At 46.6% G+C, this 23,412-nt stretch overlaps 1 protein-coding gene across 4 annotated transcripts in view; it reads left to right on the plus strand.

Annotated features, from left to right (window-relative positions):
* Positions 1-1,684: 1,684 nt before the first annotated feature.
* Positions 1,685-23,412, plus strand: part of PEBP4 (phosphatidylethanolamine binding protein 4) — a 216,335-nt gene continuing 194,607 nt past the window's right edge. Inside the window, exons 1-4 of one of the 4 annotated variants that reach the window (XM_045457285.1) lie at positions 1,685-1,887; positions 14,168-14,362; positions 14,466-14,602; positions 21,826-21,952. In XM_045457285.1, coding sequence (XP_045313241.1) covers positions 14,472-14,602; positions 21,826-21,952 — 258 coding nt within the window. In that variant the 5' untranslated portion in view covers positions 1,685-1,887; positions 14,168-14,362; positions 14,466-14,471. Of the gene's footprint in view, positions 1,888-14,167; positions 14,379-14,465; positions 14,603-21,825; positions 21,953-23,412 lie in introns of all 4 variants that reach the window. The other 3 variants (XM_045457268.1, XM_045457274.1, XM_045457281.1) reach the window with 3 other exon arrangements.

Raw genomic sequence — 23,412 nt, forward strand, 5'->3', positions numbered from 1 at the left:
GTGTTTTATTTATATAGGTGACCAAGTGAGACACAGAAAGGCCAATGCCATTGAAATAACTATTTACCATTTCCAAGAGAAAAGGGCATACCACACCACCTGGAAAAGCATTGGGGCAAATCAGAAGGCAGAGGGATGAGGGAAACACCTGTCCCAGAGTCTTTACTATGTTTTCCATGGTAAGGAAGGGATGAAGCAGGGCAAACAGTTTAGGATTGGCTAGTTTGAATAATGCCAGCAAGCTCTGAGCTAGGCAGGTGGTGTCCAGTTGCCTGAGGCCTGGCCCTGGAGAGGGATTTATTGGCTCAGTGGGTGAGGGCTGGATAAAGGAGGTTGTTGGAGGGTATGGACTCAAGAGTGTTGGTTTGCATATAAAGGTGTGTTCCAAGGTGACTTGTTCACAATCTCTAAGAATCGGCTATCCCTGAAAGGGGCCATCTCTCCCCAACCAGCAAGGCCCTCAAGATGTCAAAACATCATAAGATACATAAAATAAAACACGTAACTAATACCCTTTGCCCTAGGGATGCTTCCATGGCCAAACTCAGCACACTGTTAGCGATTTTGTCATTGTAATTTATTTGATGCTTATGTTCATTGCTCAGCCTTGAGCTCATCAGAAGCAGGGTCTGAGTCTCATTCATGTTCATACCTTCAGCATCTGGCAAATGCCTACTGCCAATGTATATTTAATACATTGGTTCTCAGGCCTGGTTGCTCATTAGAATCCCATGAGAAGCACTTTGAAAATACTAATGTCTAGGACTTACCCTCAGAGATTCTGATGTAATTCATCTGGGATGTCTGGATTTCCACTAACTCCTTGAATTTCCTGGGAGGAATTTTCCAGAAGGATATCAAGGTTGTGGTCCCAGATGTGGTCATTTAAAACAGCGGGAGGGGCGCCTGGGTGGCTCAGTCGGTTAAGTGTCCGACTTTGGCTCAGGTCATGATCTCGTGGTTCACGAGTTCGAGCCCCGCGTCAGGCTCTGTGCTGACAGCTCAGAGCCTGGAGCCTGCTTCTGATTCTGTGTCTCCCTCTCTCTGACCCTCCCCCCATTCATGCTCTGTCTCTCTCTGTCTCAAAAATAAATAAATGTTAAAAAAATTTTTTTAAACAGCAGGAAACCCAAGTCCTGAAAGTCAGGGACTTGCGTTGGGCTTGATTGCCTGTTACAGGAGCTTCAACTGCCCATTTTGGTAGAACACTACCTCCTGAAAACAGTCTACATAGTCTTGGCAGCTCCTGGGCTTGAACAAGTGTTGTCCTTCTGCATTCCTCTGAGGCTCCAGGCTACACTCGTTGGAGAAGAGGCTCTTACTCCACCCCAGGTAAGTTTCCCAATTCTGCCTCTCTACTTTCGGTGTCTGTGCCTTTTGCTCTACACTGTTTGTGTCTATCTGTGACTCTGGTCTCAATGGTTTCTCTCTTTATTCTTCCACAGCCATCTCTTTGTGCATCACTGGTGCTTCTTCAGCCTGTCTCACAGTGTATCCTGAAAGGTAGGAGAAATGGTAAGAGAATTGTCTCCAACTCCATGATTTTTGCTCTTGACTTTAGAATCCTTGGAAAAGGGAATGCTGGAAAACCCACCCATTCTTCTTTTCCTATTCTTACCCACTCCTCAGGTTAACTGCTTCCTGGAACTTCCTGGAACTTTCCCCAACTGCCTCCCCAACGGCCAACTGCTGCCTCCTCTCCTGGCACTCCAGGAGCCTCTCCCAAAACTCCCATACTCTGAACACTGGCAGACCCTGATCACCTTAAGGGCCCAATCTGTGGGACATCCTGGAGGGAACTTGCTCCCCACCTTGTCCAGCCCAGAAACCTGCCAAGATTTCTCACCTCCCTGCAGCCACCGCCCAATAGCTCCTACACTGCTCTGGGTAAGTGAAAGGGGCTCTTCACTCTGGTCGATGTGAGGAAGGGACTTTCCATAAGGACCAGACAGACAGACAGAGACAGAGAGAATGAGAAGTTCTCAGGGATGAGAACTGTGGCCTAGAGAATTTAAGAGAATTAGTGTTTAGGTCACATTTCCGATTTCTTTACCCTTGTATGGTTTGAGGCCATTACTCAGGGCATTTCTGCATGCTTGTGTTTGAGCATCAAACATTTCTCTAACTTTCCCAGAAAGGACTCCTTGGCACATTTCTCACTACTAGAGTCCTGGACTGGGATTAGTGTTACTGATTTCAGTTCAGCTAGGCCTTACTTCTAACAGACTTAGCAGTTTCTTTCCTTTGCGAGGCCCTGATTTCATCCTCCAAGGAAGAAGAATTCCTCTTTCTTCTCATGTGAAGACATGTGGGCAGAACTAGAAATCCAATCTGTGCACCAAAGGAGGGGAGGAGGGTAAATCTGCAGCTCCAGTGGGCTCTACATTCAATGCTCACCTCCACGAGGACAGACAGACTATTCATTCTTCTGAGGATGATATGGCAGCAAATGAACCTGGAAAATGCTACCATTTCATAGCGTATCTGGGCCTTTCCGTTCTGTGGATGAAGTGAGTCATTAATACATACATCATAAGGCTAAGGCAGTGAGCTTATTAGGTCAACAGTTGGTTGCTGAGACCAACAAGCTGGGGTTCTCAGAGAGGAGACTTCATGTTCCTGGAGTGAAGTGGCCCAAGCCCCCAACTTCTGGTTGGAGGTCCAGCAGAAACCTTGGATAAAATGAGTGTTTGGGTCAGGGGCCAGAGCTGGGCTTATCTCATAGACACTCTCCTAGTCTCCTCACTCTTGGGAAACATAACTACTAGAAAATTCAACTCTGGAGCTCTCTCTGCCACTGCCCCCTTGCCCCAGCCCTGTCAATACCACCAGTTCCTGCATTTTCTGTTTGAGAAGTTAAAGATTTATAGTTCAAAACGTGACTAGAAGGAGAGCAAGCATTTCTTAAAATAACAACAAAAGTTACATTCTGATACTTTTACATTCCAAGACAGTTTCCCCATTGGTCATCTGAAATGAAAGTTACATAAAAAGCACCATTTTCTAGCGGAGAACTAAAAGACTTTAGGAGACTTTGTGGTCCTTTTCTACTCTTTACATATGAAAGACAACAAAAGGCTAGAATATTCTGTTTGCAACATATTGTTTTTGAATGTGCGTGCTTGCTTATTTTTTAAGTGTCTACTCTATTGAAAGTACTGTGGGGGGTACAGAAACAATTAGGGTGCTCACAGGATGAAATATCTGCACAGGAAACTAAAACAGAAAGAAGATATCACTGAATGCTATTAAGGGAGAAACAAACACTGCCCCTGAAACTGAAGTGAGACACATTAAATTCGTGGAGGCCTATGTCCACCCCTCTTTCCCTTATTTTCTTCCTTATTTATTTAAAAAAAAAATTTTAATGTTTATTTATTTTTGATAGAATACAAGGGGGGGAGGAGAAGACAAAGAAGGAGACACAGAATCTGAAGCAGGCTCCAGGCTCTGAGCTGTCAGCACAGAGCCCGACGTGGGGTTGGAACACACAGACCATGAGATCATGACCTGAGCTGAAGTTGGTAGCCCAGCCGCCCAGCCAGCAGACTGAGCCACCCAGGCTCCCCTCCTCCCTTATTTAAATGGTAATAGAACACCTGCTGTTTCTCAGGCACTGTGCTAGGTGCCAGACACAGCACTTCACAGGACACATATGGTTCTTCCTCCGTAAAGGTAACAGTCTAGTGGTAGATAAGCACTAGTAAATGACAAATAAAAATGGCTGGATACATACTATCATGGTGGAAGACTGTATGTGGGTAGGAGAGGAGATCTAAGAAGGTTCACTGAAGGAAGGTTCACTGATGTTTAAATAACACCTGAAGGATAAGCAAAAGCCATCTGGGTCATGTGGTGGAAGAGAATGGCTCTCCTTACAGAGAGAACAGCTTGTACAAAGGCCTTAGAGTCAGAGAGAGTATAGCCAATTGGGAATGTGGAAAGTAGTCTACACAGGCTGATCAAGTGGTCTATACAGTGAGAAGAATGGATTAAGTCAGTTTTCTAAAGTGGGCTCTATAAATCACTGGTTCCTTGGTGTATTGTGTGTGTGTGCACTAAAATATATATATATATAATTTACCATTTTAACTCTTTTTAATTACATTCACAATGTTGAGACTTTATCACCCTATGTATTTCCAAAACATTCATTACCCCAACAAAAAGTCTGTAACTATTAAGCAGTAACTCCTTACTGTGAGAAAATAAGTTTCTGTTGCTTAAGCCACCCAGTCTGTGATATGTGGCTATGGCAGCACTGACAAACTAATACATTCATCTTGTTCCAGATCTTCGGGAAAAATTTTTGAGTCTTTCACCATTGAGTATGATGTTAGCTATGGATAGTCCATATATGGCCTTTATCATATTGAGGCTGTTGAGTTTTTATCAAGTTTTTATGAGTTTGTTGAGTGTTTATCAAGAAAGTTGTTGAATTTTGTCAAATGCTTTTTATGCATCAAGTGAGATAATCATGTGGATTTTTTCCTTCATTCTGTCAATGTGGTGTATTATATTGGTTGATGTTCATGTGTTGAACCCTTCTTCCATTCCAGGAACAACTCTTACTTGGTCATGTTGTATAATCCTGTTAATATGCTTCTGAATGCAGTTTGCTAGGGTTTTTACATTAATAGGCATAATGAATATTGGTCTTTAGTTTTCCTTTCTTGTAATGTCTTTGTCTGGTTTTGGTATTGGAGTAATGTTAGTCTGACAAAATTACTTAAGACATATTCCCTCCACTTTAATTTTTTGAGTTTGTAATGACATGTTTTTATTCCCTTTTTATTTCTTTTTGGTATATTCTATGGGTATATTTTGTGGGTATCATGACTATCATATATAACAACTTAAAATTATAACAATCTAATTTAAATTGGTACCAGCTTACCTCCAATCGCAAAAGATAGCTACACTCCCCTACTTTATGTTACTGATGTTACAGATTACATTTTTATATATCTGTACACTAACAAAGATTTATAATTACTTTTGTGCATTTGTCTTTTAAATCCTATATTTTAAAAAAGTGGAGTTACAATGCAAAATTTATTGGCTTTTATGCTTGCCCATATATTTACCTCTACCTGAGATCTTTATATCTTTATCTAACATCAAGTTACTATCTACTGTCCTTTCATTTCAACCCAAAGGACTCTTATTAGCATTTTTTTTTTTTTTGCAGGGAATCTCTAGTGGCAATGAATTCCCTCAGTTTTTGTTTAACTGGCAATGTCTTAATATCTCCCTCATTTTTTAAGGGCAGTTTTGCTGTATATAGAATTTTTGGTTGACAGGTTTCTTCTCTAAATATTTTAAATACAGTTAACCCTTAAATAACATGGGTTTGACCTTCATGGATCCACTTATTTGTGGATTTTTCTTCTCTTCCTTGTGGTTTTCTTAATAACATTTTCTTTTCTCCAGCTTACTTTATTGTAAGATTACAGTATGTAATATGTATAACATCGAAACTATGTGTTAACCAACTGTTTATGTTATCGGTAAGGGCTCTAGTCAACAGTAGGCTATTAGTACTTAAGTTTTTTGGGGGGGGGTGTTCAAAAGTTATATGCAGATATTTGACTGCATGGGGGTCAGTGCACCTAACCCCTCTGTTGCTTGAAGGTCAACTGTATATCATCCCAATGCCTTCAGCCTCCAGGGTTTCTTCTGAGAAATCAGTTGTCAGTCTTGCAGAGGATACCTTGTACATGACATATCCCTTTTATCTTGCTGGTTTCAAGATTCATTTTTTGGCTTTTAACAGTTTGATTATGTGTCTTGGTATGAGTGTGTTTTAGTTTATTCTACTTGGTGTTTCTTGAGCTCTTTGCATTTGCAGATTCATGTGTTTAATCAAATTTGGGAAGTTTTTGGCCATTATTTCTTCAAATAATCCATCTGCTCCCTTCTCTCTTTTCTCCTTCTGGAACTCTCATAATGCATACACCGGTCTACTTGATGGTATCCCATGGGTCTTTTAAGCTCTGTTCATTTTTTTTTCATTGTTTTTTCTTTTTGCTCCTGATCGATCCCAAACTCAATAATTTCAGCATTCTTATCTTTAAATTTATGCATTATTTTTTTCTCCCTGCTCAAATAAGCTATTGAACCCCTATAGTAAATTTATCACTCAGTTATTTTATTTTTTTATCTCTATAATTTGTTTTGTTGGTTTTTATAATTTCTGTACTTTGTTGATATTCTGATTTTGTTCATATACTGTTTCACTGTCTTCCTGATTTCCTTTAGTTATTGATTCATGTTTTTCTTTAGCTCTTTGAGTATATTTAAGACAGTTATTTTGAAGTCTTTAATAAGTTTGATGTGTGAGCTTTCTCAGAGACAGTTTATGTCAACTTATTTTATTCCTTTGAATGGGCTATGTTTTATTGTTCTTTGTGATTTTTTTTGTCATTGTTGAAAGTTGGGTATTTGAAAGAAGCAGCCACTTTCCCCAGTCTTTTCAGACTGGCTATGTGCCAGAGAAGACCTTCACTGATTAGATGGGCATGGTCTGGGCCCAGAGGTGAGCCCAAGATGAGAACTTAAGACCTTCTCTTTTTTTTTTTCTGAGCATGTGTCTTGCCTGGACATGAATGTGGCTTTCTCGATTCTCCCATATACACAGCTTCTTTTAAATGTTGTAATTTCCCCCCAGGAATCTCACCCTAGCTTCTTTTGGGGACTTATATTGTCCTTTAGATGTCCTCATCAATAATGTCTTGCCCCAAGTATCTGAAGATCTGTAGTATCTCTGCAGTTTTCGTAAACAATTTCCACTCCTTACTCTCCCTGAGATCTCAGTTAGACAAAACAGAGACCAGTACTTCAGGCAATCCCTAGACAGGTTAGAACACTGCAGTAAGGTTTTCTTTGCTCCCTCTGATTTGAAAGAGGAAATTGGTAACTGGGCTTCAGTGTCCTCTAAACCAAGACTGGGTTATTCTGGGGACAGTGTAGGGGCAAAGACAAGTGAAAATGCCATGTAATTTCTTACCATATTGAAGGCAGCGCTTCCTTGACTGAGAATTCACTTGGTTGCTCTCGATCTTTGACTGTTTTCCAGAGCTCACAGCTCAGCCAGCTTTGGGAGTTTAATTTGTTTTGTTAGTTAGCTGGTTTGGTTTTGGGTTGTGTGTGTGTGTGTGTGTGTGTGTGTGTTTTGAAGTTTCCATAGAGGAATGAGAGCTTGGAGCTTCCCAGTACATCATCTTGCTGATGTGACCTGGCTGTTTTTTCTTTAAACAGCTTTATTAAGATATATTTCACATACCACACAGTTCACCAAATTGTACAGTATAATTTAAATATGTATAATTTAATGTTTTTTAAAGTGTATAATTCAATAGTTTTTAGTATATTTACAGAAATGTGCTATCACCACTACAATGTTAGAACATTTTCATTACCTCCAAAATAAACCCTATACCCTTCAGCTATCACCCCCATATAATTCAATAGTTTTTAGTATATTTACAGAAATGTGCTATCACCACTACAATGTTAGAACATTTTCATTACCTCCAAAATAAACCCTATACCCTTCAGCTATCACCCCCATCTCCCCTATTCACTCACCTGCCCACCCGCAGCTCTAGGCAACCACTAATCAATTTTCTGTCCATGTATATATACCTGTTCTGGACATTTCATATAAAAGGAATCATACAATATGTGTTCTTTTGTGACAGGCTTCTTTCACTTAGCACAATATTTCCCCACATTTCCCTGCCCCAGGGTCTGTGGAAGGCACAAGGTACTGAGAAGATAAGTGGGAGTGGTGAGCAGCAAGGGTACACAATGGAGCAGGCAGACTGATTCAAAACTGGAGTTACATCCAACAGCCACAACATGAAGAGGATGGAAAAAAAGATGGTGGTGAGTGAATAGTAGAAGCAAAGATTCACAGGAAACTAAGCACCAGAGAGAAGCAAGTCAGAATAAGTAAAGAAAAAGGACAGTGGTCAAGGGATTGGAGTTCAGAATAAGATGAAAGACTGAGTGTCGTGGGAATAGCAAAGTGAGAGAAAAAGAAGAGGTTGTTATCAGAATAGCTTCTTGAATTTAAGATTTTAGGGATGGAATGTTTTTTAGTGATGACAGTGTCCAAGAAGTTGCCATCAGAAAAGAGGCTGGAGAGGAGGGCAGAGAAGGTGTTGGAAGAAGATATGGATGTCACCCAGTGTTGACATCAAGACTTGGAACAGGGGGAAAGTTTCCATGCCAAGTAACAATGTCTTCAGTGAGCAAGGAGTGATAGGAAGACAGATAATACCAATTAGGATTGATTCAGATGGAGTAAGCCTCAAGAAGTGTAGATTTTGACAAGAGGACTGAAGAGTCATGGTATAGAAGCAGCAATGGGGAATGAAGTGCTAGTCAATCTTACCTCCCAGTCCCCAGACATGTCGGGGGTGAGAAACTGAGCATTCCACACTTTGAAGAACTTCAAGAGAAGCAACTTTTCAAGGGTCAGGGAGATTCGGGTTATGGCAAGAGGTGGAGGTGAAGGGATATCAATGGGGAAAGCAAAGTCGTTTCAGCAAATGATGGGCCAATTGGATAGCTACATGCAAAAGAGTGGAATTGGACCTCTGTCTAACACAACATATAAAAATTAAGTCACAATGGATTGATGATGTAAATGTAAGAGCTAAGATTGGAAAACTTTTGGAAGAAAACGTAGGTGAAAATCTTCATGACATTGGATTTGTGATAATTTCTTGGGTATGACACCAAAAGCACAGACAACCAAAGAAAAGATAGATAAACCATACTTCACTGAAATTAAAAACTTTTCTGCATCAAAGTACACAATCAAGAAAATAAAAAGACGACCCATAGCAGAGGAGAAAATGTTTACAAATCAAATATCTGATGAAGGCCTATGATTTTTGGCACCAATCCCAATGTGTGAGTTTTTTCTCTACATCAAGAACTTCTCTAACACTAGCTGGATGTCCTACAATTCAACTCAATTCTGACACTATTTACCTGGAGATACCATTAGATCCCACAGGATAAGGGCTTGGTCCTACAAGACTGTTCCCTTACCCTCAGGTGCCAATTGTAACTCCAGACTATTACCTGAGCTTCTGGCCTACCAGCTGTAGATTAGAGGTTCTGACAACCTCCTCCTTGGGTTCAATTAATTTGTTAGAGTGGCTCACAGAACTCAGAGAAACATTTAACGTACTAGATTACTAGTTTATTACAAAAGGATGTAACTCAGAAACAGCCAGATAGAAGAGATGCATAGGTCAAGGTATGTAAGAAGGGACACAGAGCTATTCTCTGAGTTGTATCCTTTCCCCAAATCTCCAAGTGTTCACTAACCTGGAAGCTCTCCTCACCTCTATCCTTTTGAGTTTTAATGGAGGTCTCATTACATAGGTATGATTGACTAAATCACTGGACATTGATGATTGTTTCTACTTCCAGCGCCCCTCCCCTCCCTGAAGGTGGAGAAGGAGAATTAAAAGTCCCAAACCTCTGGGGCACCTGGGTGGCTCAGTCGGTTAAGCCTCCGACTTCAGCTCAGGCCACGATCTCTCGGTCCATGAGTTCGAGCCCTGCGTCGGGCTCTGTGCTGACCCCTCAGAGCCTGGAGCCCGTTTCAGATTCTGTGTCTTCCTCTCTCTCTGCCCCTCCCTCGTTCATGCTCTGTCTCTCTCTGTCCCAAAAATAAAATAAACGTTAAAAAAAATTTTTTTTTAAAAAATAAAAGTCCCAAACCTCCAATCATATGGTTGATTTCACTGGCAACCAGCCCCCATCTTTTTAGGTGCTTTCCAAAAGTTACCTCATTACCATATAATTAGGTATGGTTGAAAAAGGGTTATTATGAATGTCAAGACATCTTTATCACTCTTATCACTTAGGAAATTCCAAGGGTTTTTAGAAGCTCTGTGCAAAAAAATGAGATGAATATCAAATATATATTTTTTATAAATCACAGTGTCTAATATCCAAAATATATAAAGAACTTGTCTAACTCAACAATAAAAAGATAACCTATTTGAAAAGTGGCAAAGGATTTGAATGGATATTTCTCTAAAGAAGATACATAAATAGGCAAAAACTCATGAAAAGATGTTCTACATCATTAGTCATCATGAAAATGCAAATCAAAACCACATGTAATACCATGTCATGCCCACTCAGATCACTATAATCAAAAAGAAACAATAAGGAGTGCTAGTGAGGATGCGAAGAAATTGGAACCTTCCTTGCTAGTAGAAAGATAAAATATGGCCGCTTTGGGAGACAGACTGGTCGTTCCTCAAAATGCTATACATGGAATTGTCATATGAGCCAACAATTCTACTCCTGGGCATAACTCAAGAAAATTGAAAGCATATTTTCACACACAAAAACATGTATACAAATGTTTATAATAGCATCGTTCATAATAGCCCCAAATAACCCAATGTCCATCAACTGATGAGTGGGTAAATAAAACGTGGCATATCCATACAATGGAATATTAATTCCAGCTATAAATATTAATTCAGCTATAAAAGATAACGAAGTACTGACAACATGGATGAACCTTGAAAACATGCTGGGTGAAAGAAGCTGGTCACAAGAGAACACATACACAGTTGATCCTTGAACGGCATCGGTTTGAACTGCATGGGTCTACCTATATGTGATTTGTTTACAGTACAGGCCTACAAATGTATTTTCTCTTTCTTACGATTTTCTTAATAATGTTTTCTTTTCTCTAGCTTACTGTACTGTAAGAATACATGTAACACAAGATATGTGTTAATCAACTATTTATGCTATCAGCAAGGCTTCCAGACAACAGTAGGCTCTCGGTAGTCAAATTTGGGGGGAGTCAAAAGTTATACACAGATTTTCAACTGCACAGGGGATTGGCATCCCTAACTCCCATGCTGTTCAAGGGTCAACTGTAGTATGATTCCATTGAAGAGTAGATTAGTGACTTGGGGGACTGGGAGAGGAAGGAATAGGGACTGACTGCTAATAAGTTCTGCTTTGGGGCTTCTTTTGGGGGTGATGAAAATGTTCTGGAATTAGGTAGTGATGATGGTTGTGCTACTTTGTGATGGTTGCACAACCTTTAGTGATTTCTATACTAAAACCACTGAATTGTACATGTTAAAAGGGTGGATCTTATGGTGTGTGAATCTCAATTTCTTAATGAAAACGAAAGGAAAAGAGCGAGGGGGAATTCAGTTACTGTAGTTCAGAGATTCCAGAGGGCACGTGTGGAAAGGTTTTGGAGGGAGGGAAAGCATGAGCGGCTGTCTGGATAAAGAAGGAAGGTAACATCTGGGCAGTGATAGGGGTGAGGGGCTGTTAGGCACAGGAGGCTTGGAAGGATAGAAGGGGGTGGGGGTCAAGACTTCTAGGAGCACTGGCCCAGCGGATTCCTGGGTTTGGAGGGATCAAGGCATCTCAGGAAGTCAACAGCCTCTGCCTACCTGATAGTGTTGGGATGTAGTACCAGCCCTGGTGACTAAAGGAAGAGTAGGGGACTCCCAGGGTGGCCACCTCAGGATCTAGAGATGGGAGTTTCCAGAAATAAGGTTGAGAAAAACAGGCTGGCAATGGGAAAGAGACACAGCACCTTCCTGGGCTTGAATGTGGTTCCTAGATCTTGGACTCCACATTTGAAGTGAAGGTCTGTGAATTCCCAAGAGAAAGATCAGATTCGAAAATACCAAGAACCACTGCACTCTGTCAGATCTCTTTGCAAAAACAAGCCAGAGAAGGTTAGATAAATAATCAAACGGGATCCAGGGCCAGGCGCCAACTTGAGTGGTTATTTCCTGCTGATGTTTATTGAGTTAGGAGCTATTAAGTGAAAATAGGACTATCAGAAACAGAGGTGGTGGGTTTGTCAGGCATTCAAACAGTAATTTATTAGACATCTAGACTCTCCAGGCACTGTGCTGGGAATGCTGGATGCAAACTCAGTACAGCCTCAATGAAGCTTGTAGATTGAGCGGTGGGGGAACCACAAGCAAATCTTTAAGGAAGTAATTACAAAAGAATTCATTGCAAGCATATAAGCACAAGGAAAGGAATAAGGAGCTATGATTCTGTATAACAGGAATTTAATGGAAGCTAGGCGTCAGGGCATTTCTCTGAAGAAATGGCATTTTGACTATCCACCAAAAGGGGGTGGGAAGTGAGGGCAGTGCAGAGGAAGGCCCTGGGGCAGGAAGGAGCTGGAGGGATGAGCGGGAGTTAAACCTCAAGCAGCGGAGAGTAGAGAGTCACAGCTAGAGAAGCAGGAGGAGCCAGATCATGCAGGCATAGGAGATTCTGGGCTGTGTTCCAAGAACACAGGGAATAGAGGGGGGGCAACAGAAGGGAAAGAAGGGTGACAGCCAAGCTCCAAGAGGGGGCAGTAGAGGAGAGTGGTTAATGGTTAAGAAGCAAGTAGTCTGGAGGCAGATGGCATGGGTTCAAATCCCAGGTCTTCCACTTATGACTCATGTGACCAAGGTCCAAGTTAGCTAACCTATCTGTACCTCAGTCTCCTCCTCTGTAAAATGGGATAAGAATAGCACTTACTCCAAAGGATCATATCATAAGGATTCAATGATAAAAGCTTGCCACATACTGAGTAAGGAAGCATTGCTGACTTGAGTAGACTCAGCAGGAGCAACCCTACCCCGGGGACTCTTCCCCACCTCCAGACAGCATTTTTTGGTTTTTTTTTTTTGGTGTTTTTTTTTTGGTACTAAGAGCTATTGGTATTGAGGAAAGTTTTGGCTTCTCTAGCGACTGCCACTTTGAAGATCAGAGTCTCTTGGCCTTTGAAGACCATTCTGGCAGCATTGTCCTTGTGGCTCTGGCTATCCTGTGAGCTCCATGAGAACAGGGGCCATGCTGTCCTTACACCATAGAGCAGACACAGGGCCTGGCACATGGGAGGTGCTCAGTACCTGATAGAGAAATGGATTGGGAATGCATACATGATCGAGCATTCCATAGGTGAGGGTCATCCCCTCACTGAGGGCCTTAACATAATTTGTTCAATTCCATTCTCACCGCCATCCTGTGAGGAGGCTACTAGGAGGCTCCTGTGAGGAGGCTACACCTCCAGTAGGGAAGATCTGGGGAATGAGTCCTCTGTGGGGGAGCTGTAGTCATACATCAGGGACTCTAATTATTGAGAAATGTGTTTAATTTATAGCCCCAAAGAAGGGCTTTTTGCTAGAAGTTGGGATCCTGGATGCAGGAATTCAATTGGAAAGCCAGCTATGCTGAAATAGTTTCTCTAAAGCTTAAGCTGTGTAAACTTTATAGCTATGATCTCATCTTCCTTAGCAAGGCACGGGAGCGACGGGTCATTATACTTGTTTATGAAAGGGAGAAATGGTGCATCCTAGAGAGGCATAGTCCCCACCCCCCTACCCAAGCAGCCTGGCGGGGCTCAGAGCAGAACACGGGAGTCCTCAGTTCCCAGCTGCTAGAACATTCCCCAGTACACCCCCACACCCCATCTCAGAGAAGACAGAGCACAGATCAACTGGAAAGGCCGTGGGAGAACTGCCTGTGATCTTCCCCTGCCCTCTCTGGTTCCAATCAGAGTCCCACACACAACTTCCTACAGGCTGCTCCCCCCTTCCGCCCAGCCGGCACCTCACTGGCACCATGCAAGCTGCTCCCTTCCCCAGCAGCCCTGCCGGTTTCTTCTCCAGAGACTATTATTTTGGGAGACTGCTGAGTTCAGCACTGCTGCAAGGTGCAGTCGGAGGAGCCCTTCTGTCCTCAGCTGGCCCTTTGGAGCTGGCCTCGGGGCCAGGGCGGCCCTAAGTGCGGCAGCCCTTCCTGCACAGGGTCACTGCATCCAACCACCGACCGTCCGTCAGCCCCAAGGCTGTCAAGGCAGGTGGCACGGGAACTGTGGGCAGGAGAAGCAGAGCTGTCTCCGGCGCACAGCCCAGCCCAACCCCTGCTCCTGGAAAAACAACCAAGGTCTTGCTCTTGCAGGCTCCCCGGAACCCGCCCCCAGCTTAAAGCCTGGGGTCATCAGCTTCCCAGAGTTTGCCTTAAAGCCAAAGAAGCAGGCTGGCCCACGGCCCACTGATCACACACGGGGCGAGTGGTGGGGGACAAGATGAGGATCAGGGTGGGGTGAGAGGCTTATATAAGCCCTTCTGCTTCGCAGCTTGCTCTCTGCCTTGGCAGCCGGGATTAGAGGACAGCAAAGCCTTGCTCTGACAGAGGAGGGGCCTCAGCCAGGACTGCAAATTGAGCCCGGGTTGGAGTAGGCCCAGGTCCTCCCAAGGTATTTGTGTCCGGGTGGCAGATTAGTTGCGGGAGCCCAGGCAGCTGCCTGCCCTTCTCCTTCTGCTTACCAGAGGTCCCTGTTCCTTCAAGTGAGTCCCCTGGGGGTGGGGGCCACAGGGTGAGAAGGGCGCCCCCTGCAGAGGGTCCCGCAGCTCTAAAAGTCCCTTGTGTTCCAGGTATCCATGGGCTGGACAATGAAGCTGGCCACGGCGGCACTGTTTCTGGGTCTCACAATGGTGGTCCCCAGAGACGAGGAGGATGGCGACATGTGTATGTACGAGGCCCTGTCTGACACCGATGCTGTCCTCTGCAAGTAAGGCTGGTGGGGCCCGGGAAGCAACCAGGCAGGGCACAATGGGGGTTGAGATCTCCAGGAGGGGTGTTTGCAGAACCAGGGAGCATTGTCTCCTAAGTGGCCTTCGTGGGGAGGTAGAAAATCACTGAGCCCTGGAGACCACCTCAATGGAGGCCAGCATTAAGGAAAGAACTGGAGACAGGCTCCTACCTTCCAGACGGTGGTCTCCCGGAGCCAGAGGGTACATACAGATACAGTCAGCTCCCCTTTATACTCCAGGGGGGCCTCCAAACCTGAGGGGCTGGCCTCACCCTCCCTGCTGGCACCCAAGAGAGACCATCCCTCCCCACAGCCCGGAATGCTCCCTTCCCCCAACAAAGAGGCATTTTAAAGAACAGTGGCAGTCCACAGAGGGTGTGGGATTGGACCCTCCCTGTGTGAGAAGTGGCTGTTTGCTTTTCAGTAAGGAGGCCCTGGGAGTGTGGGGCAGGTGGACCTTTAAGGAGCATGGCCACTGGGTGTTGTTTAGAGAGGAGGCTGGGCCTCAGAGGCGGGTTTTTCCCTTCTGAGGACCCAAGCTCCTCCTGCCTGTGTCAGAGTTCAGCTCTCTCCTCACTGACTGCCCATTAGAAAAGCCAGTCTTAATTGTCCTGGGCTCGTGGCTCGTCCTGAGGGCTGCCCAGGCCGCTTTGCTGCCAACCCCTCTGCCAGTTTGGTGACAAAGGAGCCTGGCATCCCACTGAAGCCATCGGAAGTGAGAGAGGAGGGAAGAACTCTTATTTCCTGCTCTGCCTCCTTGGGTACACTTGAATTCTTACAAATGTTAACTTTTAGAAAGATAAATACATGTTTTCCCTGAAAAAGTTAGGTAGTTAAAACCCCTCCCTCTCCCAAAAGCTAACACACATTTTGCTCTGTGCTCTTATCAGTACATTTCTAAAACTCTGGCCAAACAGTTCTAAATGGAGTTTTGAGTGGGAGGAGCGAACACGGCTGCATCTCACATGTGGGCTCCAGTCCTCTAGGTACTCTGCTGAGCGGAGCCTTCCTGGGGGTGGGTAGCCGTTTAACTCTGGTAGGGCAGAAGATCAAGTCCCCATGAGCCCGGGAGGTCAGCTGGGCGGGGCCACAATAAGGCCCCATTATGGAGTGCCTCCGTGCTTCCCACGTTCACTGCGGCACACTTAGAAAATGACCATGTGCGTGGTCACTGGGGGCGGCCCATCTGGGCCCCGGCTGCCCTAGGCTCTGCCCTGCAGACATCCACACGCTGGTGCCCTGGGGGCCTGTGCACTATGGTACGCCTGAGGGCTCTGGGGCATCCATTGTATGCCAGGAGTTCCGCTGGTGCCTAGACTCCTTGGCTCATTTCGCTGTTATCACGAACCCACCAGGTACGTATCACCATCCTCACATTGCAGACGAGGAATCCCCAAGATTAAAGAACCGGTCCACAGAGCTCACACACCTCGCCCGTGGCAGAGCCTGGATTCAGCCCCCCTTGTTTGGCTCTACACTCAATGCCCTTTCCCCACCCGCCTTTGGAGCTTCTCAAACTCGAGTGAAGGGGAGCTGTCTCAGGGCACTTGGGCTGCTATAACAAAGTGCTAAGGCAGGGTGCCTTATGAACAGCAGAAATTTACTTCTTCTCCTCCTGGAGGTTGCGAAGTCCCAGATCAAGGTGGCAGCAGTTTCCACGTCTGGTGAGAACCTGCTTCCTGATTCATAGATGGCTGTCTTCCCACTGTCCCCTCACACAGTGGAAGGCCCCTCCCGGACGCCCCACCTTATAATGTCATCACACCAGGGGGCTGGGGTTCGGCATATGAATTCTGGGGGAGGGGCAACTGCAACTCACTCCATTACAGGAGGTACTCTCAGGACTCCCTGGAGTCCACCAGGAGACCCCCAGCTTGAGAAACACAAACTTACCACACTAAGGTTGTGTGCTAGGAAATGACTGGTTATAAACCGTCACTGCAAAAGGGGAGGTTTGTCTTTATTACCTCTGAAGGCCTTTGTTGGTAAAAGATCATCACTAACTGAGAACACATCATGGATACGTCAGACCCCTGACGAGAGATCAGGATGTCCTGTGCCAGGGCCCCCTCACCTGACCTCTTCAAGAGATCTCCCCACCCCCCAAGAAGCCACTCCTCTCATTATTAGGTAGAGTCTAATGGAGAGAGAGAAAAAAATATATATATATATTATATATATATTTAGAGAGAGAGAGAGAGAGCATGCACACCCCCTTACCAAGTAGGAGTCCTTGGACCAGTCACTTTCCTCCCTGTCCGCAGTGTCTTCATTTACAGAACAAGGAATACCTACCTCTGTAGGTGGGTGATTAAAGCACTCAAAAAGTTCGTGCTGTTAGAATTATCTACCTTTGTGGGGCGCCTGGGTGTTTCAGTCGGTTAAATGTCCTACTTCAGCTCAGGTCATGATCTCACAGTTCATGGGTTCAAGCCCCGCATTGGGCTCTGTGCCGACAGCTCAGAGCCTGGAGCCTGCTTTGGGTTCTGGGTCTCCCTCTCTCTCTGTTCCTCACCCGTTCGTGCTCTCTCTCTCTCTCTCTCAAAAATAAATAAACATTAAAAAAATTTTTAGAGAGAGAGAACGCACACCTGACCGCATGCACAAGTGGGGGAGGGGCAGGGGGGAGGATCTTAAGCTGGCTCCGAGCTCAGTGCTGAGCCTGATGCAGGGCTGGATCCCAGGACTTTGGGATCATGACCTGAGCCCAAATCAAGAATCAGACGCTCAACCAACTGAGCCACCCAGGCATCCCGAATAGGGAATTTTTGAAGTCAGGCCTTAACACCTGAGGGTATTAATCTAGAAAGGAGGAAGTTCATGTACAGGGACAAGCGGTAGGAAGACACCGTTAAGGGAAAAGCTCTTCCGGGGTTACAGCTTACCGACCCCTGACAAAACCCTGAGATCAGAACTCAGGTTCAGTCTCAGCAGCGAGAGAACGACAGTCTAACCCACACCCTGTGGGTGTGTCTATTCAACAGCGCCCTCCCGCTGTGTCAGCTCCCTTGGCTGGGAGCCCCCCCTTCCCCCCCACCCCGCCAAAGCCCTCTGGCCTGTGCTGAAAGCCCCCCCCCTCAAAAGCTGCATCCCCACTGGAGGCAGGAGTTGCCTTTCTTTAACTTCACCCCATCCCGTCTAGTGTTGTCCTGCACACTGCATGGAACGAGTCTAGCTCCTCTTCCTCTTTTTTTTTTTTTTAATGTTTATTTATTTTTGAGAGGCAGAGAGATAGAGCAAGAACAGGAGAGGGCGGAGACAGAGGGAGACACAGAATCTGAAGGGGGCTCCGGGCTCCGAGCTGTCAGCACAGAGCCTGATGCGGGGCTGGAACCCACGAACTGGGAGATCATGACTTGCGCTGAAGTTGGACACGTAACTGAACCACCCAGGCGGCCCCTAGTTTCTCTTCCTCTTGAGGCTCCTTCAGACGTTCAGGGGTTACGCTGCCTGCCTCCACCCGCAGCTCTTCTCAACTGGGCTCCCATCTTCATTGTCAGTTCCTCCTCCGGGGGCCTTGGTTCTGGGCCCCACTTCTGCAAGCGGAGGCTGGAGACAGACCCATTGCTCTTTTCCAAAGGTGGCGCCCCACACTTTGACACCAAGAACTGTGTGCCCACCGAGCCCCCTCAGACCTCTGTCCAGGTGGCCTCACCTCCATGGGCCTGCTTGTCAACCTCGCTTTTAGGCCACTGGAATTCTGAGCCCTTTCCACAGGTATAGCCCGGGAGCCGTCTCTCTCTGATCCGCGTCTTACAAAGCTGAGGGGACTTGGGTCACTACTAGTCGGAAGCCTGGAGACACGAAGTGACTCCCTAGGGAAGCCGTGTGGCGCAGCAGACGGCAGACAAGCCGCTGGAGTAGTTCTCCACTGCTGCACAAGTCACCCCAAACGTGGCGGCCACTCACACTTGTTGTGTCCCATTTGCTCTGGGCAGCGCCCAGCTGGGCAGCAAGGGCTCACCCGCGGCCGCGGCCTCGTCTGCAGAGCGGACTGGCTGGGGCGGGGTGCTCTGCTTCCGAGCTCGCTAATGTGGGTGTTGACAGGCCTCGGGCCCTTGCCATGTGGCCTCTCCGTGGGGCTGTTCACCACACAGCGGAGGCTTCCCACAGAGCCAGGATCTCTGGGGCAGAGCCTGTGAGACAAGCCACAGTCTTCTTATAACGTGATCTTGGAAGTGACATCCCGCGCTGCTGCCAGATCTGCTCTGTTAGAATCAAGTCACTAAATCCAGCCCCCGCTCAAGGGGAGGGGGGCTCCCACTAGGGTGGGAGGACCAGGAGGCGGGGATCTCTGGGGACATGACGCTGGCTGCCTGCCACAGCCATGTCCCTGTCCCCGTAGTTCACCAACGATGAGACCCTGTGCTAGTTCCTTAACTTTCTTTTGGGCCTCGGTTTACTCATTTGGGAGATAAGAATAATGATAACAGCCGCTTTGAGGCGTGGTAGGAAATGAAATAATGCCCATCATGCCATTCCCTTCCCTCCACCCCATCCCCCACCCGGCCCCCAAAGCAATGTGAGATAGTGACCACGCTGGGACCAGAGCCCCCTGCCCCTTCCCCCGCCCTCTCAGGTGCCTCTTGGTCTTGTGAAGTTGACCAGGAAATGTCCCAAATCTGGGGATGGAGATAGAATGTGTCCCATGTGAAGTACCACACGAGCAGGAAGGGCACTGCAGGAAGATGGCACAAGGTGTCAAGTGTATTCTAACTAAGTTTAATTTTGGATTCAGTTCATCTCAGGCCTGTCCAGATCTTTCTTTAGGCTGATTTGATCATCTGTTACTTTTTGTTTTTACGTTTATTTATTTTTGAGGGAGGGAGAGAGCGCGAGGGGCAGAGAGAGGGAGACACAGAATCCCAAGTAGGCTCCGGACTCTGAGCTGTCATCACAGAGCCCGACGCAGAACTTGAACTCATGAACTGTGAGATCATGACCTGAGTCAGAGTCGGACGCTTAACCAACAGAGCCACGCAGGCACTGCAATCATCTGTTAGTTGTTTTTTTTTTTCTTTTTAACATTTATTCATGTTCTTTGAAAGGCAGAGAGAGACAGAGCATGAATGGAGGAGGTGCAAAGAGAGAGGGAGACACAGGAACAGAAGCAGGCTCCAGGCTCTGAGCTGTCAGCACAGAGTCCAATGCGGGGCTCGAACTCACAGACTGTGAGATCATGACCTGAGCCGAAGTCGGACGCTTAACCGACTGAGCCACCCAGGTGACCCCCATCTGTTAATTTTAATCAACGACCAATTTGATCGTTGTTATTAATCAACTTTGTGCCACTCACAATTCAAATAAATTTGCCTTCTGTGTCCTGATCCAAGTCTTTGGTAAAACTGCTGAACAGAACAGAGGCCTGCACACAGCCCCCTGGCATGGCCTGCTGTGTGGAGTAACATGTAGTTTTCAGGTGCTGGGCTGGCAGCGCCCTGTGGTGTGACAGGGGCTGGTAGCAGGGACCTAATCCCTGGTCCCCTGACACCTACCCTTTAGGCCCACTCACCAAACGTCAGCTTGCTGATTTTGATTAACTGTTTAAACATTTGCAGCAATTCTACCAGGATAAAATAAGGAAACCCATTCGTTTCCTGGGAAAGGCCTCTGTGTTCCTCCGTTTCCATCCTGCCTGCCCCGTGGCCTTTCCCAGTCCGGGCTATGTGCTGACTCTCCATCTCTCTGCCAGTGGAGGGTCCCCTCTCTCAGCCTTGGGTCTCGCCAGCCGCAGTGGCAGGGAGCTGTTTGGCAGAACAACCAAAATGTTGCCGGGAAGAAAAATGAAAACCCGTCCTCTAAAACTTGTTCAAAAGCCATTCAAACCATGGCCTCCAAAGGAATTACTGTAAACTTGCCAAGAGGTAGAAGAAACAAGTGTGCTCAGCAAACCGGAAGTTCAGCTAACTGGCCTGAGGCTGGCTTGGGGGGTGGGGTGGGGTGCTGGCCCACATGACGTCCTATGTCTGCTCGGTGTTCCAGGCTCTGGCCCTCAGGAGCCACTGGAAGGGTGGGACAGGAGGAGAATGTGAGTTCCCTCCCACTGGGAGGCAGGCCTTGCCTTTCTCCCTGGGTCCAGAACTCAGGAGCTCCCCCTCCGGATCTATTCCCCCATTATATTCGCACCGGGTCTCCTCCAGGCATTACCTCCAGCAAGGGAATCATGGCCAGCTCTGGGTGACCACTGGCAGGGTGTGGAGCTGGTCAGCCAAGCTGGACTTTGGGCAAGGCTAGGAATTCACCCCTTCTCTGTCAGCGAATCATCTTAACCCAATGCACCCTATAGAGATCCTGGGTCTTGGTGATATAAAGTGACAGAAGGACAGAGAGGAAGGGCAAGGTTTTTGTTGTTGTTGTTGTTGTTGTTGTTGTTATTTTTAAATATCTTTTTGACATCCCAGCCTGGTATACATCCCTGAGGCTCAGATACAGGTAAGCCCTTAAGGCTAACCCTGGTGAAGTTATGGGATCAGCCCTTCCAGTGAACTCGATTCTCAGAGCATTCTTGCTGTTCAGGCCTTCTTTGCAGGGAAAAAAATAGATAAATGGATTCGTACTACAGTCTTAGTGACCAGATATTTTACCTCCTAGGAGATATTTGCATTTTGAAAGTGCAGGGAATGGTAGGTGGAGAGCCTAGGTTATTGGGCAATGCTTGACCCAAAGATGTGGATTATTTAACTATTGGTGAGGTTTCCAGACATACAGAGGATCTCGATTTGTTTAGGGTTGACGAACGTCTGTGCCTGTGAAGAAGGATGTGCTAATTTGCTTAACCTTTCTTGATGTAAAGAGAACCTCCCCGAAAAGCAATGTGCAAATATTGTTCTTATAAACGCAATCCTACTTTAAAGACACGGACCAGGTTTGTCTAAGGATGCATGCTCTTTTTGAGAAGTAAATACAGATGATAGTTCACACTTTCTGACCACTGACGACTTGCTGGCTCTGTTGTAAATGTTGATCACCTACTTTACTCCTCACACCAATACTTCAGGGGTGTCCCCATTCTACAGGTGAAGAAACCGAGTCACCAAGAGGTCAAGTAACTCTCAGGTCACACCAGTCACGCTAGTTAGTGACCACTACTAGTTGGTAGCAGGCCTAGGATTCCATCCCACTTGACTCTACATTTCCAATGGGGATAGACTGAAGGCTTTGAACCTGCCAGACTCCCCCTGACTATCTCCTTCTCTCCACAGGGGCCTTGAAGTTTTCTACCCAGAACTGGGGAACATTGGCTGCATGTTTGTTCCCGACTGCAACAATTACAGACAGAAGATCACCCACTGGGATGAGCCCATTGTCAAGTTCCCTGGGGCCTTGGAGGTGAGTGAGCAAAAGCCTGGAGCGGGAGGGCCGTGGGTCTTGGTTTCCCTCTGAGCTTGCTCATTTGTGTGACTCGAAGCAAGGCCCTCTGGGTTGGGTCTGGTGGTACAGTAGCTGATGCCATAGGATGTGCCTGCCTCAGAGCAGCCCCATGGCCTTGGAGGATGGTGGGGTCGGTTGGAGGGGGCTGCAGACCGGAAGCCTTAGTGGGGCTGTGGGGCAGCTCTGCCAGGATCTTTCCCTGCTCCTGCAGCCCCTGGGCCCCAGAGCCTGGCTCGTCAGTTTATGTGGAGACCGGCTGATGTGTGCTTTGAAGTCAGCAGAGAAAAGGAAGAGAGAGGGGGTGTAGGGAGTCCTTTTCAAGGTTCAAGGTGGCTGGCGAATGGGGAGGAGCTAACTAGTAATGGGCAGGGCTTCTCATGTAGCTAAACAAGCAGAACAGTGCGCCTTGACTCCATCGTCGCCGTATGAAACACACCAAAACGTTTGCTCAAACTTGTCTGAAATAGAAGATTGAAGTTCTTTTAGGAATTGGAAATAACTATTCTTTCCTCTAGGAAATGGTTAGTACTATCTTGTTCTGGAAGCTTCCCTTGGTTTGGGGATGTAGTAAGCCTGGGGCAGGGCCGTGGAAGTAGAAAGTGGACTGTGGCTGCCGCTCCCACTGGCCAGAGCATGTCCTGGGGGAGCTGCTCCAGTGTTCCGGTCACTGTTTCTCTCTTCATTGATTCCTGGGTCACACTGAGCCCCCACAGTGTCAGGAGAGGATGGCAACCTTGCTTTGTCTGCTGTGTTTTAGTAGGAGATGCCAATATCAACCTACATAAAAGGACTGCGATGTGTCCAGGAACCAGGTCACAAATGGGTGGAGGCTGAAGGGCCATGGTCAGGACGTGACCACATGCACACCATATGCACAGCCTTCTGGTCCCCTTTGTGCACCGCGGCAGGGAGAGGCCACCGCCGGCTCTTCCCCTCTGTCAGTCCAGGCCTGATGGCAGTGACTACATAAACAACAAAATAACAAGTTCTGGGGCGAGGGAATTTGCAAGTTTACTCAGATGTGGAGGGTAGATGCTTCTCTTTCTTAAACTGTTTTCACTATCAGGGAACCAGTAGATTGTGATGTGTCTCACAATTGATGAGATTGAAAACATGAAGCTTTGACAGGCTATTGTGTTTGCAACCTTGACAAAACATCCTTTCTTCCGGGAGGCTAAGCAAGCAAGTGACGAGAAGGCCTCTGAGTCTCTCTCCCTCAACCCTCCCAAGCCTCACGCACATGAACATGCATGCACGTGAACACACACACATGCACATGTCAGCCCTCCTCCCTTGGAGACCTCTGGCCTGGGGCACACCAGTGGACATGTGGGAGAAGCAGAGGAGATACAGGCCACTGTGATTCTAACACTTGGAACAGGAGGTGGAGGGCTGCGGGGAAGGAGCCCAGTCCTGTA

This window comes from Leopardus geoffroyi, chromosome B1 (genome assembly GCF_018350155.1).
Source record: "Leopardus geoffroyi isolate Oge1 chromosome B1, O.geoffroyi_Oge1_pat1.0, whole genome shotgun sequence".
NCBI lineage: Eukaryota > Metazoa > Chordata > Mammalia > Carnivora > Felidae > Leopardus > Leopardus geoffroyi.